At 65.3% G+C, this 14,315-nt stretch overlaps 2 protein-coding genes across 2 annotated transcripts; one reads left to right on the forward strand and one right to left on the reverse strand.

Annotated features, from left to right (window-relative positions):
• Positions 1 to 488: 488 nt before the first annotated feature.
• On the forward strand, positions 489 to 9,835 carry LOC113405925 (general transcription and DNA repair factor IIH helicase subunit XPD; the record flags this gene model as incomplete). Its single annotated transcript, XM_026647255.2, has 12 exons — positions 489 to 621; positions 4,658 to 4,727; positions 4,853 to 4,922; positions 5,491 to 5,592; positions 5,762 to 5,825; positions 6,447 to 6,568; positions 7,730 to 7,822; positions 8,306 to 8,378; positions 8,721 to 8,791; positions 9,023 to 9,166; positions 9,363 to 9,506; positions 9,613 to 9,835. Coding segments are annotated over 12 exons (1,179 nt in total), but the record flags the coding sequence as incomplete, so codon positions are not given.
• A 677-nt stretch (positions 9,836 to 10,512) lies between these two features.
• Positions 10,513 to 13,864, reverse strand: LOC113405926 (kinesin light chain 3-like; the record flags this gene model as incomplete). Its single annotated transcript, XM_026647256.1, has 9 exons — positions 10,513 to 10,584; positions 10,704 to 10,776; positions 11,358 to 11,485; positions 11,663 to 11,706; positions 11,856 to 11,955; positions 12,306 to 12,479; positions 12,563 to 12,664; positions 13,218 to 13,305; positions 13,639 to 13,864. Coding segments are annotated over 9 exons (1,007 nt in total), but the record flags the coding sequence as incomplete, so codon positions are not given.
• Positions 13,865 to 14,315: the final 451 nt, after the last annotated feature.

Genomic DNA, 14,315 nt, shown 5'->3' on the forward strand with positions numbered 1-14,315 from the left:
GCCCGGCCTGGCCTGCCCCTCTGCTCTGCGTCCCTCCCTGTCCCAGCCTGCCCCTCTGGTCTCAGCACCCCCTCCCTCGCCTGGTCCGCCATCTGCTCTGCGCCCATGCCCTCCCCACTTGGGCGTTGCCCACCCGCCCCTCTGCCATGCCTTCCCCCTGGAGGCACTGGCACTCCTCCGATATGGGCAGACAGGTCTCGCAGCCCCCCTTGCTGTACAGGGTTTGACTTGTTGTATCTCGGCCCCCTCTTGGCTGAGCTGCCTCCGGCCTGTCCATGTGGGGTGTCATGGAGGTGCCTGTGCTTGGCGCTGCCCAAGGTCACTGGATGCCCTATGCCCTGCTCAGCCCGGCTGGCTCTGCAGCCACACCAGGCTGGGATTGGGATCAACAACCCCCCTGCAGCCACAGTGTGTGGGGCTGGAGGGCAGATAAAGGGGCGTCTCCTCCCCCTGAGGTAACTTCCCCCTCCCCGCTGCGATAACCCTCTTGTGCCTGCCGTAGGTTCTGTGCCGAGCGGCTGCGCTCCCTGCTCCGCACCCTGGAGATCGTGGACATCGCTGACTTCTCTCCCATCACCCTCATCGCCAACTTTGCCACGCTCGTCAGCACCTACGCCAAGGGTAAGGTGCCCCGCCACCGGGAGCCGCGGCTTCTGGTGTCGCTCATGGTGTGGCCTTGGCCTGGTGGCTCCCCCTTGGTTTCCCGGTCAGTCTTGAGGGGCTTGCAGGGAGCTGAGGCTCACAAGCACGTCCTGCTCTGGGCATGAAGCCTTCCGGCTGCTGCTGGAGGGAGAGGGGGGCACTGGCACCAGAGCTCTGTTCCTCGGTGTCATGGCTGGGTTTGGGTGATGGCCCTTCACTGAGCTCCTCTTGCAGGGTTGGGGTGGCAGCAGCGGCTGGTGTCTATAGTAGGCAGCAGTGAATCTTCCGAGTCTGGCTGGGTGCCCCACCGGTGTGCCGGAGTCCCTTGGGTGCGTGCTGGGGGTGCTGGGCTGCGTTTGCTGTCGGACGGCCCAGGAATCCCAGATCGGCCGTTGGGCCCTTCTGTGCCTGGCTCCGCGGGGCCCAGGCCATTCTTTCCCGCAAACGGGGCTGTTGCTCAGCTGGCAGCAGGTGGAGGGAGACGCAGGGGGCACAGCTCGGCCTGGCAGAGTGTGGGGCTCCAGATGCCAGGCCCGGGCATGCGCTGGAAGCACAGCGAGAGAAAGTCTTGGCCTCTTCGGCCCCTGACCAGGCGCCCCTCGGGAGCCAACAGGGGGGCTGTTCGGTGCCAACCCCCAGCGCGTGGCTCCTGGCTCGCACCCCACAGCAGCATGTCCCCCAGCCAAGGAGCCAGGCCCTCTCCCCAGGGCTCACCTTGGCCCCTCCTGCCTTGGAGGGAGCAGCTGTGGTTCTCAGGGCCCTCTGGGGAAAGGGGAACACGAGGGGGCTGCAGGTCTGTCTGGGTCAGGGCATGCTGGGGAGGGGAGAGAAGTGGGGCCAGCCATGTGTCTGGGCCCATGGCTGGGGGGCTGGTGTGCGCCCTGGCCCGTGGGCGGTGTGCCGGCGGGGGGTGAGGGGTCTCTCCAGGCCGGCGTGCTGACGTGGCAGTGGAATATAAATACCACATAAATTTCTTAAGCTTTCAGCTGCGGGGATGCAGCAGTTTCAATCCTCTTAGTGCTAAGCAGCTTGCTCCCCTCCCAGCACGTGGACTGGGGCCTTCCCTTCAGTGTGGTTGCCCTACGAGCCTGGCTGGCACAGACGCTTGCAGTCCTCCTCCAGCGCTTCTCCCAGACCAGCACAAAGCAGCTGGGCCTGGTGGGCACCTGCTCCTCTCCTAGTGCTGGGAGTGGAGCCCGGGCAGTGGGTGTGCAGGGTGGGAGGAGGTGAGCAGGATCTGGGGGGCGGGGTGGGAGGGGGTGAGCAGGTGGCAGGGTAGGAGGGGTCAAGCGGGGGTGGGAGGGGGCGTGCAGGGGGCGAGTGGAGCCGGGGGTGGGAGGGGGCATGTGGGGCTGGAGGGAGTGAGCGGGGCCCAGGTGCAGGGGACGAGCGGGGACGGAAGGAGCCTGGAGGGGGTGAGAGGGGCCTGAGTGCAGGGGACGAGCAGGGCTCGGCTTTCCTGCTCGTTTGTATCTGCCTGTCACACCAAGAGCTCGGTGGCCGTGTGAGCTCAGCGGGGGGTTGCAGACGCTGCAAATCTGAGACAGTAGCCGCCTGAACAGACGTCCCGTGGCCTGCCAGCCAAGCGTCACTTGCTCTCCGGTGCTCCGTGGTGCCCCCGGCGGGCAAGCTGGATGAGACCGGATGGCTAACGGGAGAAGCCGAGCGGAGGGGCCCCAGCTCCTGTGTTCAGTACTCACAGGCAGTGCAGGGCTCAAGCCCAGATACTTCTCAGCTGCCCACAAGGAAACGCTCGCCCCACCCCCGGCTGTGACCAGCGGGCTGTTTCAGGGAGAGCTGGGGCAGACGGCAGAGCAGCCGAGCTGGGCGCTCCCTGCCCTGAGCCGTCGGAGGGCTGGCCTGCAGCCAGGGTGCCCCCACTGGTCCCTGGGCGGGTCTCCAGCTACACAGGGGCTAGGGCATTCCTGGGGCAATGCAGACCAGAGAGGGGCTGGGTCACCCCTGCCCTGCAAACTTGCTTGCCCCCTGGTGCTATGCTGCTGTGGCTTCCGCCTGGGCTACTCACAGCCAGCCTGCCGGTCGCACCTCAAGTGTCTGTTCCAGCAGCTCTCGCCCCAGCAGGCTGTCGGCAAACGCCAGCCACACTGACTTCCGCCGGCCTGGGTTACCATTGCAGGGTGACCCTAGCTCACTCCCAGCCCCGGATGTTCCCCCCAAACGTGTTCTGCACAGTCCAGCCCTCTCCTGGCCAGTTCAGATGTGTTAGGTCTGTTGCCACTCTAAGGCAGGGGTGGGCAAACTATGGCCCACGGGACATATCCGGCCTGCCAGCCGATTTAATCTGGCCCTCGAGCTCCTGCTGGGGAGTGGGGTCTGGGGCTTGCCCCTCTCCTGTACTCCAGCCGGGGAGCGGGGTTGGGGGTCGCTCTGTGCAAGCATGCCACAGCTCCCAGAAGCAGCGTCATGTCCCCCCTACTGCTCCTACGTGTAGGATCAGCCTGGGGGCTCTGCACGATGTCCCCGCCCCAAGCGCCACCCCCGCAGCTCCCATTGGCCAGGAACTGCGGCCAATGGGAGCTGCACGGGCGGCACCTGCAGGCGGGGCAGCATGCAGAGACACCTGGCCCTGCCTCCGCGTAAGAGCTAGAGAAGGGACATGCCGCTGCTTCTGGGAGCTGCTTGAGCCTGCACCCCTGACCCCCTCCTGTGCCCCAATCTCCTGCCCCAGCCTGGAGCCCCCTCCCACACTCTGAACCCCTCGGTCCCAGTCTGGAGCACTCTCTTACACCCCAAACCCCTCAACCCCACCCCAGAGCCCTCACCCCCTCCTGCACCCTAACCCCAATTTTGTGAGCATTCCTGCCCCGCCATACAATTTCCATACCCAGACATGGCCCTTGGGCCAAAAAGTTTGCCCACCCCTGCTCTAAGGGGATCAATATACAGCAGTCTGCTGCCTCACATGGTGGTCCCTACCCAGTTCCCAGCCCTGGATTCGTTCTGATTAAAGAGCAAAGCACGTTTATTTAGCTACACGGAGGCAGGTTTTAAGGGAGCACACGTCCAGGGCATTGAAGCAGAAATGGTTATAAGAGAACTACAGATAAACCGCTTCCTAGCACTACAGCGTAACAGCCTAGCCTGGGGTTGAGGTGGGCTCCCTTACCACGTGCTCCCAGTGTAACTGCTGGACAAATTCCCAGGCCAGGATCTGCTGCCCAAGTTCAACGGCTCTTCCTTCTGTTGTCTTCGGGGGAAGTGAGAGCGGTGGACGGAGCGCTACCTTGGGGTGCTTTTGCCCCTCCCTTTCATAGTTCAGGCCCCTTTTGAAAAGCATTTTCCCAAGGGTTACTCCAGGCAAAGGTCATGCCCAGCACGATGACGGAGACCAGGAGCATGGTGGTGACAGAGGTTCCTTGCTGCTGTTTGCTAAGATGCAGCTCTGTTTGCTACTGTCCACTGCCTTGCCAAAGGTGGCCACTGGGCAGGGGATGACCCATCAACTTGGATGCCACCTGGCTACAGGCATTACCTTGTCCTTTGTCCTTGAGAAACAGGTTTACCCATTGCCCAGGCGTGTCTGGGAAACGCTTTGGTCCTGATTTCAGCCTCTGTTCATAGCTTTACACACAAGGTTGCTACATGTTTCCCCGTGTTCGTGACCAGCGAGTTACTAGTTTCCAGATACCTCACAAGGTGTGCTTGGTATAAAGCTCCTTTTGGTGGGGTGCAGGGAGTGAATACAGGGGTGCATGCAATCACAGGGGCGCAACTGGTCAGTGTGTGTGTGTGTGTGTGGAGACCCCAGCAGAGCAGCAAGGGCTGGGGGATTGAGTACAGAGGTGTGCCCCAGCCTGGCACGAGGGGGGGTGAGATGTTGAGCCGTCCAGCTGAAGCCACTAGGGGTGGGGCTGGTAATCACCAGCTCCCGGCTGTGGGGGGGGGGGGGGGGGGGCGGCATCTCGGTGGTGGGGGGGGGTGGGAGCCCTGTGGGACGAGGCACGAAGGGAGATCCCGACGGCTTGCTGACTCCACAGCTCTCACTCCTCTGCAGGCTTCACCATCATCATAGAGCCCTTCGACGACAGGACCCCCACCATCGCCAACCCCGTCCTGCATTTCAGGTGAGCGGGCGGGGGAACGGGTGTGGAAAGGCCATGGGCTCTGGTGAGCGGCGGGGGGTGGGCAGGCTTGCACGGGGGCTGCTGTTTGCTGCCCACCCCCCAAGACACTCGTCCTGTCCTTCCAGCTGCATGGATGCCTCCATCGCCATCAAGCCGGTCTTTGAGAGGTTCCAGTCGGTCATCATCACCTCGGGGGTAAGTGGCAGCCTGGCGCGTGGCTCCTGGGCCTGGGGGGAGCTGGGCCCGGGAAGTCTTGCAGCTGTGGCCGCTGGGGGTGCCGGTGATTAGCCGTTGCTCCGCACGGTGGCTCTGCTAGAAACAGCCCTTCCTGCTCAGCGGGTGCTTCTGCCTCCCCCAACCTGGTGCATTCAGGGCTGGTGTGTGCCGTGACTTGGGCCAGCCCGGCTTCTCCGTCCCCTGCAGAGCCGGCCTGGCCTGGGCATAGGTGAGAATTCTGGGGGTGCATGGCTGGCCCTCTGCTGCCCTGGCTTGCCAAGGGCCCATGGGCTGGGCTGGCGACCCAGTGCTGCGAGTCCAGCTTGGCTCCCATGTGTGTGTGGGGACCCCCCGAACTCTGGCACTGCTTGTGGGTCACCCTGAGAGCAGAGCCCTGCCCTGGCCCAGCAGAGACACTCGAGCCGTCTGTAGCTGGCATCTCTGCTCCGCCACCTCCTCATATCCAGGCCTTTGGAGCGAAGGTCCCATGGGCTGAGTGGTGAACAGCAGCCCCCCAGCTCATGCTTCACCCCATCTCCCCATGTAGACGTTGTCCCCGCTGGATATATACCCCAAGATCCTGGATTTCCATCCCGTTACCATGGCCACCTTCACCATGACTCTGGCCAGGACCTGTCTGTGCCCCATGGTGAGTGGGCAGCTGGGCTGGGTGGGGGGTAGCTGCAGGGGGCTGGGCCTGGGGGAGGTTGGGGGGTGGGGGGACCTGCCGAAAGCCCCATGCTCCCCCCGTCTGGGCAGCTGGGCCCCCCTTGGCTCTGGGCCGGGGCCCACTTGCCAGCGTCCTGTTTTCCTTTCAGATTGTGGGGCGAGGAAACGACCAGGTGGCCATTAGCTCCAAGTTCGAGACCCGCGAGGACATTGGTAGGGCTGCTACAGGGCGTTAGCCTGGGGGGAGGATGTGGGCGCCACCCTGAAGTCACCTCTCCTCTTCCCAGCTGTGGTGATAGGCTCCCCTGCCAGGGGCTCCCCCCGGATCCCCTCTGCCTTGGCCCTGCGGGCAGAGTTGGGGTCCCCCAGTGACCGCTTGGGCTGTGGGGGCTGTTGCAGCAGCCGGCTCCCCTTGTTCTGCCAGGGGCTGCTGTGCCAGAACTGGGGGGGACGACCTGCAGGGGTGATCTGTGCCATACGCCCCCCCAGGAGTGAGCTGGGCAGTGGGCACCAATGGACTAACCCTCCCTCCCCCCCCTCTGTGTGGCGTGACTGAGCTGGCGGCCTTCCTGGCCACGTGACTCAATGCAGTTCCAGCCCCGGGGCCCTTCCCCCATGGCCTTCTTCTACCACTGGGGAGTTGAACATGTCTGTCCATCCCGTCGTCCCCCCCACCCCACCCCACCCCAAGCACTGGCTGGGGCTGCCCCTAGCATGGGCCAATGGGGGGCCAGATCTCAGCTTCAGTCCCTGCCCCACCACCGTGTGGGTGTTCACCCCCCACCACGGCCCACCTGGCTCTGGACCCATGAGACCCTCCCTGCCCGTTCGCAGCTGTGATCCGGAACTACGGCAACCTGCTGCTGGAGATGTCTGCGATCGTGCCCGATGGCATCGTGGCCTTCTTCACCAGCTACCAGTACATGGAAAACATTGTGGCCTCATGGTACGAGCAGGTGTGTACAGGGGGGCTGGACGCAAAGGGCCCTGGGGTCTGGCCAGTGCTGGTGGGAAGGGTGGCCTGGGAGGCAGTCGCAAGGGATTCCCCTGCTCCACTTCACTGCCAGAAATCCCAGACTTGTCTGCGGAGAGGGTGCCCTGCCCATTCCCTGCCCGCACAGCTGCTGCCACAGCCACTGCCCTGCCAAAGAAGCCCAGCTGGTGTGGAGACAGTGTGACAGGGCAGCCAGCGGCACAGAGCCCGCGGGCAGGGTGTGAGCTGTGGGCACGCCGGCTGAGCAAGCACCGCGTTGGGGGATTCCTAGGCTGAGTTCTGTTAACGCCATGAACTCTGGTGCCTAATGGGCACTCGGGCATCTGGGATCCAGACTGTCCCCTTGCCATCCCAGGACAGGAGAGATCCAGCCTGAGCGGGCGGATGGACGTCACAGCTGGGTGTTGCTCACAGAATGCAGGCAGGAAAAGGCCCTTTAAGGGATCCAGCAGGGAATGGCTGGGAAGGGCCCTGGCTGTGTTAGCTGGCTCCCCTCGGCAGTACCCACTGCTGGCGGGGCAGGAGCCGGTGGTTCGTCCTGAGCTCTGGCCCTGCCTGCTCAACAGCCGTAGCTGCCTGGCCGGGCACTGAGCCACAGCAAGTCTCTGGGGAAGCAGTTTCTCTCCTGGCTCATCTCCAGCCGCAGTTCTCCTGGGGCTCCCTGCCTGTCTCCTGGGTGAGGCAGCTCCCTGCCACACCCTTCCTGGCATGGTGCGCTGGCATCAGGGTGTCCGGCTGCATCCCCCTCCCTTAGTCAGGTCCCCCATGGGACTCGACTCCACCCCTCTGAGAGGGAAGGGAAGGGGTCTCCCCTCCTGCTCCCCATTGACCCTTCTGGCAGTGTGGGACCCCTGGGTAGGGAGGAGTGCGGGGCCCCACGGCAGCGCCTGCCTTCCAGCTCCTGTCGGGTTTGGTCTCCAGCCTGTGACACAGCAGAGCTGCCCGTGGCCAGATGCTGCAGCCCCCGCCAGCGACGAAGGGGAATGTGCTGCTCTCCCCCACAAAGCCGGTAGTGGGACTGGAACCTGCACCTGGCCCTGCCGTGGGTCCCAGCTGAGTGTGGGGCTCCCTGGGCAGCTGGCCTGCTGACCCCGGTGTCTGACCCAGGCTGCTTTCCCCACAGGGCATCCTGGAGAACATCCAGCGCAACAAGCTCATCTTCATCGAGACGCAGGACGGGGCCGAGACCAGCATGGCGCTGGAAAAGTACCAGGAGGTGGGCACTGTGCCAGCACCCGCCCAGTCCCGGTGCTGGGGAAGGGCTGGCCCCTGCAGGCCAGGCGAAGGGCATGAGGCTGCAGGTTGGGATGGAGCGGAGCTGCCTGGCAATAGGGAGCCGACTCCTCGGGTCGGCTGGTTACGGCAGTGCGGCTCTGCTGCAGCACCTGTGCTGGCTGAGCCCTGCTCTGCTGCCTAGGGAGGGCCAGGGTGCTCCCACGGTGACAGTTCTCCATCATCTCCCGAGCGCCTGAACCCCTCGGGCTCCCGCTGGGCTGGAACACAGCAGCTGGACTGCGCCGTGTCCCAGCGGGGGCGGATGGAGACTCCTGGGTTGAAACTGGCCGTGCCCGCTCCTGGACTCAGCCCTGGCTCTCCCCAGCACACACCTAGCGCCGGCCTCTCCTGCGCAGCACTGGCTGGGCCCAGGTGGGGGGCAGGGGGACGGTCCTAGCTTGGCGTGACCCCTGTTTGCACACAGGCCTGCGAGAACGGGCGGGGAGCCATCCTGCTGTCTGTGGCCAGGGGAAAGGTGTCTGAAGGCATCGACTTTGGTGAGTTTGCTTGCTGGGGAGTGCCAGGGAGTCAGTGTGGGTCTGCCCCAGCCCCCCTGCTTGGCCTGCTGCTGTTTGGGCGTGCAGGACCTTCTCAGCTCCCTCTACCCCCTGGGTAACGCTGACCTGAGCACAGCTCTTCCTGCTCCCAGCCATGTCCCAGCAGGGCTCGCTCTGGGTGCCGGGGCAGAGCACGGTGGGCGAGGCTGGGGCAAGGTGCCCTTGGGCCTGTCCTTTCTCTGGCTGGCAATAGTTTGGGCTCGGTTTGTGGCACCGGGCTGGGGCCCTGCCGGGGGTGGTGTGAGGCAGGGTGGCAGCCTGATCTGTGATCTGCCCCTGCAGTGCACCACTACGGGCGAGCTGTGATCATGTTCGGCGTACCCTATGTCTACACCCAGAGCCGCATCCTCAAGGTGAGCTGGCACCCCGTGCATTGGGGGGGAGGGGCGCAGTGGGGATCAGCCTACAGGGCCCTGCTGGGGCGGGAGAGTGGGTGCGAACGCAGGATCGGCACGGGGGTCCCAGCCCTGCTGCCCCCTGAATTTGAGGTCTATAGCAGGAGCCTCGTGTCCCAAGGCTGCATCCCATCCACGGCAGCTGGTCAGGGCAGGGTGTGTGCCACAACCCCCCTCTTGCCCCCTCAGGCACGGCTGGAGTACCTGCGTGATCAGTTCCACGTTCGGGAGAACGACTTCCTGACGTTCGACGCCATGCGGCACGCGGCGCAGTGTGTGGGCCGGGTCATCCGTGGCAAGACAGACTACGGGCTCATGGTCTTTGCAGACAAGGTGTGTGGGCAGATGGGGCAGGGCAGTGGGTAGGACTGTGGGCACTGCAGGAAGTGGCTGCTGAGCAGGCTTCACCCCGGGGCTCCAGCATGCTAACCCACACCGGAGATGGCATGAGGGGGAGGTGGCACGCTCTGGTGGGCAGTAGCCCCACAGCTCAGGGTTGTCTGGCCATCTGGGTCTCTTTGCTTGGTAGCGTTTTGCCCGGGCAGACAAGCGGGGGAAGCTGCCACGCTGGATCCAGGAGCACATCACGGACGCCAACCTCAACCTCACCGTGGACGAGGCCGTGCAGGTGGCCAAGTACTTCCTGCGCCAGATGGCCCAGCCCTTCCACAAGGTGAGCGCTGTCCTGCAGCAGGGGGAGGCGGGGATAGTCCCAGCCCTGGAGGGGGGAACTGGCTGTAAGCTCAGCCCTGCTCTCACGGGCTGTGTGGTTTTGGCAGGAGGACCAGCTGGGCCTGTCCCTGCTCACTCTGGAGCAGCTGCAGTCGGAGGAGATGCTCCGCAAGGTCGAGCAGATCGCGCACCAGGTGTGAGCCGGAGCAGACACACAGGCAAAGGGCTGGAGGCTGGCTCCAGCGGCAGACAGGGGCTGGCCCTGCCATCAGGGCCTTGTTTGATACTGGCTTTTATACTGAAAGTGACTGTCTGGGACTCAGCAATAAAGACCAGGCCAGAGCCCGTGTGCTGTGTGATCACCCTGCCCCAGCCACAGTGAACCAGGAGACCACTACAGAAGGGTGCTGTCCCCCTACCCAACCAGGTCATCAGCACTGAGTCTGGGCATCTGCTGCCCAGGGGTGGGGGTGTTATTTCCCCCCACCCCGCAGGATTTTAACTGGGGGGCTAGGGCCCTGCCTGGGTGGTAACAGTGCCGGCCTGCTGCCTCCCAGAGGAGCCGGGGGAGCTTTTCCTCCTCCCGGGCTCAAGCCCTGACACACACCCAGAGCCAGCAGTTGCCAAACACCTTTATTCACGTTGTGCTTGTTCTGCTCTCACCTATAAATAGAATAAATAGCGAGCCCTGGCCCCTGCAATCAGGGGGGAGTTAAGGCAGCTGGAGCAGGGCCGGGCCGAGCCCAGCGGCTTCCTGAGAAAGAGCAGCTTGTGCTATGGAGCCAGAGCAGCCCAGTAGGGGGCAGGCACCGGCTTGGTCTCTCCTAGTTGAGGGGGGGGCACATTCACTGCATCCAGTGAGGTCCAACCCAGGGGCTGGCCGGGCTGCAGCCAGCAGTGCCCCTTGCTCTGTGCACTCTGCTCCCTGGAGGGTTAACGGGCAGGCTGCGGGGGGGGCCGGTAGCAAGCAGAGCTGAGACTCCAGCTGGCCTGGTCGTGCCAGTGCCTCAGCCCGCACTGGAGAGGGAGCTGCTGGGGGAGAGGTTCTGGCTGCTGGCGCTCAGGTTCCTGCTGGGCACCTGTGGAGAGGGAATAAAGGGGAGCAGGGAGTTAAGGGGTCCCGGGCCAGGAACCCCGCTGCTGGGCTCCCAGCTGCACCTGGATTTGCAGCTGCTGGGGCCCCGGGACCAGTTCTCACCGCTGGGGAAGCCGCTGGCACCGGTGGCCTCTCGCCCACATGCAGGACGTTCAGGGAGCTGGCGCGTTTCATCCTGCGGGAGAGAGCGTGAGGTGAGCAGCTGGCGTCGCTGCATGCGGGGATCGCACCCTCAGTGCCACGGCTCTTGCCCAGCTGGTCAGCCTGCCGCCGCTCCACCATGGGACAGGCCAACGCAGCGCAACGGCTACAGCCGCAGAATTAACACCGGGCAACAAGGTGCCAGCAAAACAGCCGAGCAAACTGCTGGGAAATACCCTCAGTAGCCAGCTAGCAGGGCTCAACCCCAGGCAGAACAGACCCAGGGTTTGACAGGTCCCCCCGCCCTCCCAGGAAAGCATTTGCACTCTGCCAACCCAGGATCACCCCCATGGACTGGATTAGACACTAGATTAACATGGCTGGGAATGGGGCGTGGTCACCCCCTGGGGCATGGGGGAGTGTCCTGTGGGGCTCTGCTCTTGCCCCCTCCCCTCTCCAGGTGGCACACAAATGAGTGTGGTAACTAGTGACGGGTCCGGGCAGCTCTACAGAGCCTCAGGCCAAGGAGCACTTCAACAGCCAAAGGCAACTCTGGCAAGGACGTGGGGGCCAGCGCTGGGCCCCTTGCTGGAGCTGGGTGGAAAAGCCCTTTACCCAGGGTTGGGGTCCATGGTCCGGACGCTCTCGCCTTTCAGCCGGGAGACGAGCTTCTCGCTGCCACGCCGGATGGATTCCCGCAGCTTGGAGAAGGAGCTGCTCCGGCGCACGCTGCCCATGGCATCCTGGGGGAGACAGTGGGGAGCTGGGGGGTGCAAAGCTCCCAGCAGGGAGGGGCTGCAGCCCCCCTGGATCCCAGGCCGGCTAGTCCCCCTGTAAGCCCCGCTTCGCTGACTCTCTGGGCCTGGCCCCTGCACACACTGCTTTCCCCCTCCCCACCCTGCACAGGCCCTGGCGCTTACCTGGTTCAGGGGGTCTGCACTGCTCTGGCCTGCTGCAGGGTCACCTGCACGAGAGAGGAGATGAAGAGAAACCGCACCGAGACCCTGCCCCCACAGCCCCCCTCCCCCGGCAATAAACCTGCCCCAGAGAAAGACAGCCCCCCCCAAACCCCGAGCCGGCACACAGCTCAGCCCTGTTGCTGGGCGGCCTCACCGTGGTGGGCAGCCGCCCGCTCCTTGTCATGTGAGGTGAGGATCTCCTTGTACAGCTCCTCGGCCTGCTGGTACTTGCCCTGCTTCAGGTAGGAGGAGGCCTGGCGGGAAGGGGAGTGTTACCAGGGGCGGCCCTCATTCACCCAGCGCCGCTGCAGGTGGCGCTGCCAGCGGCCCCCGCCCCCCCCCTGCTTCCTGGGCCGGATTTCCCCCCCCCCTCAAAGGCCAGACCAGGGAGCAGGGGAAGTTTAGCCCTTCCTGTGCAGCACCACCCACTCATGCTGCAATTGCAGAAAGTCAAATCCCCCAGCCCTGCAGCCAGCCACCAGGGAGCCCCCCCAGACCCTCCCCCCAGGAGCAGTCATGGGCCTTTTCCCCACCCCTAGTACCCCAACTCCACACCAGACCCTCCCCCAGGGGCAGTCATGGGCCCTTCCCCCAACCCCCTCACCAGGTTGTTCTTGGTCTTGGCCACGTTGGGGTCGTGGGGGCCCAGCTGGCTCTGGTAGATGCGCAGTGCCCGCTCGTAGTACCGCTCCATCTCCTCGAACTTGCTCTGGTTCTGGCACAGCAGCGCCAGATTGTTGAGCTGCTTGGCCACGTCGGGGTGCGTGGGGCCCAGGACCTGGGGGGGAGGGGAGGGAGAGCGTCAGGGACGGGGCCAGGCCAAGGGGCTGTGCCTGGCAGCGCCCGCCAGGGCGGCCTTACCTTCTCGCGGATCTCCAGCGCCCGCTTGCACAGCGGCTCCGCTTCCTTGTACTTGCCCCGCTTGCCGTACAGCACGGCCAGGTTGTTCAGGGTGGCGGCCACCTGCCAGGGGAGGGGGCAGCATTAGGGCCCAGGTGCACCGGCACGCACATGCGTCTCCTTCCCGCAGGGAGCACCCCCACCACAGACACCCTTCCACTCCCAGCAGGGGGCGCTGGGGGGGGGCAGGGCACTGCCTGATGGGGGGAGCTCCCGACTACTCCAGCCTGGCCTCTTCCAGCAGGGGGCACTGTGGGGACGGGGGCAGGGGTGCTGGCTGATGGGGGAAGCTCCAGGCTACTCCAGCTCCACCTCTCGCAGCAGGGGGCGCTGTGGGGGGGGAGCTCCTGGCTACTCTAGCCCCTCCCAGCAGTGGCGCTGTGGGGAGCGGGGCAGGCTGATGGGGGGGCTCGCCCGCTGCACTCTGTGGGCAGTGGCTGGCGCCGAACCCGTCTCTCCAGAGAAGGATTCAGGGCCTGTGCCTGGAAACCCGGCTGGACCCAAGGGACCAAGAGCCGCTGGGATGGGGGAGGCCCCTCCCTTTTTCCAGCAGCCTTTGGGGGACCCACTGTCCCAGGATATCTGATCCAGGGAGCCCCCCGCCCCTGGCACTCACCGCCGGGTGCTCCACACCCAGGGCCTGCTCCCGGATGTCCAGAGCGTCGTTCAGCAGGTCCGTGGCCTCCTTGTACTTGTTCTGGTCCCTGCAGCAGGGCAGACAGCAGCGGTGTCACCCGGAAGCTTGGCCCACCCTCACTTCACCTGGACCCCCGGTCCCTGCCCAGATACCAGCCAGGCCTGGGACCCCTCCCCACCCGGGCCACATGCCGCTAGCCACACAGGGCAAGCCCCATGGCCTCTGCTAGCCTCTCTCTGCACCTGGCGCTGCCGGTGTCCTTCAGTGCTGGAGGCGGCTCTGCCACATGCCTGGCTGGGGGAGGTCTCTGAGCCCCGGGGGGCTGCACCGTGCATCAGCCAGGAGCCCATGGGGGAGGAGATGCGAGGGCCGGCACCGCCCCGCTGGCCGCGGCCCTCACCTGTACACCAGCGCCAGGATGTTGAGCATGGTGGCCACGTCAGGGTGGCTGTGTCCAGAGTTCTTCTCCAGGTCCTCCAGCGCCTGCTTGCAGAGCGGCACGGCCACCTCGTAGCGCCCCTGCGAGGCGTATTGGATCACCAGGTTGTGCAGCGTGCGCAGCCGCGCCGGGATCTCGTAGCCGCCCTGCTGTGCCGCTGCCATGGCCGTGCTGGTCGGCTGGCTCCCTGCGGAGAGCCCCAGTGAAGGGAGGCGCCCGCGAGCCCCAGAACCCGGCAGCCGCCCTGCGCCCAGTTCAGGGCCGACCCACCAGGACAGAGACAGGGTCAGCGCCCCCCCCACCCCCAGTGCTGCCCTGCGGGGTCCATCCCCGGGGCCTAGCACAGCTGGGGGAGCCGGGGCGAAGACCCCCCTGGCAGGGTGCCTCCCATCCCGACTCCATCCCCTCAGCTCTGCAATGAGCCCAGCCCCGAGCAGAGGCAAGAACCAGGCATGGGCACATGAAGGGGGCTGCTGCGGGGGTCACCCTCACCCAGCTCCTCAACTGAGGGGTGAGTCAGCAGAGGCCTTCACACCTCAGGGCTCCCTCCTCTCCCCCCGGGGCCCCCTCCCCCCCCCTCACCCCCCCCCCGACCCTCCTCTCCCCGGCCCTCGCCAACCCCCCACCAACCCCACTTC

This window comes from Terrapene carolina, unplaced genomic scaffold, assembly GCF_002925995.2.
Source record: "Terrapene carolina triunguis isolate 2854851 unplaced genomic scaffold, T_m_triunguis-2.0 Scaffold51637, whole genome shotgun sequence".
NCBI classification, from domain to species: Eukaryota; Metazoa; Chordata; order Testudines; family Emydidae; genus Terrapene; species Terrapene triunguis.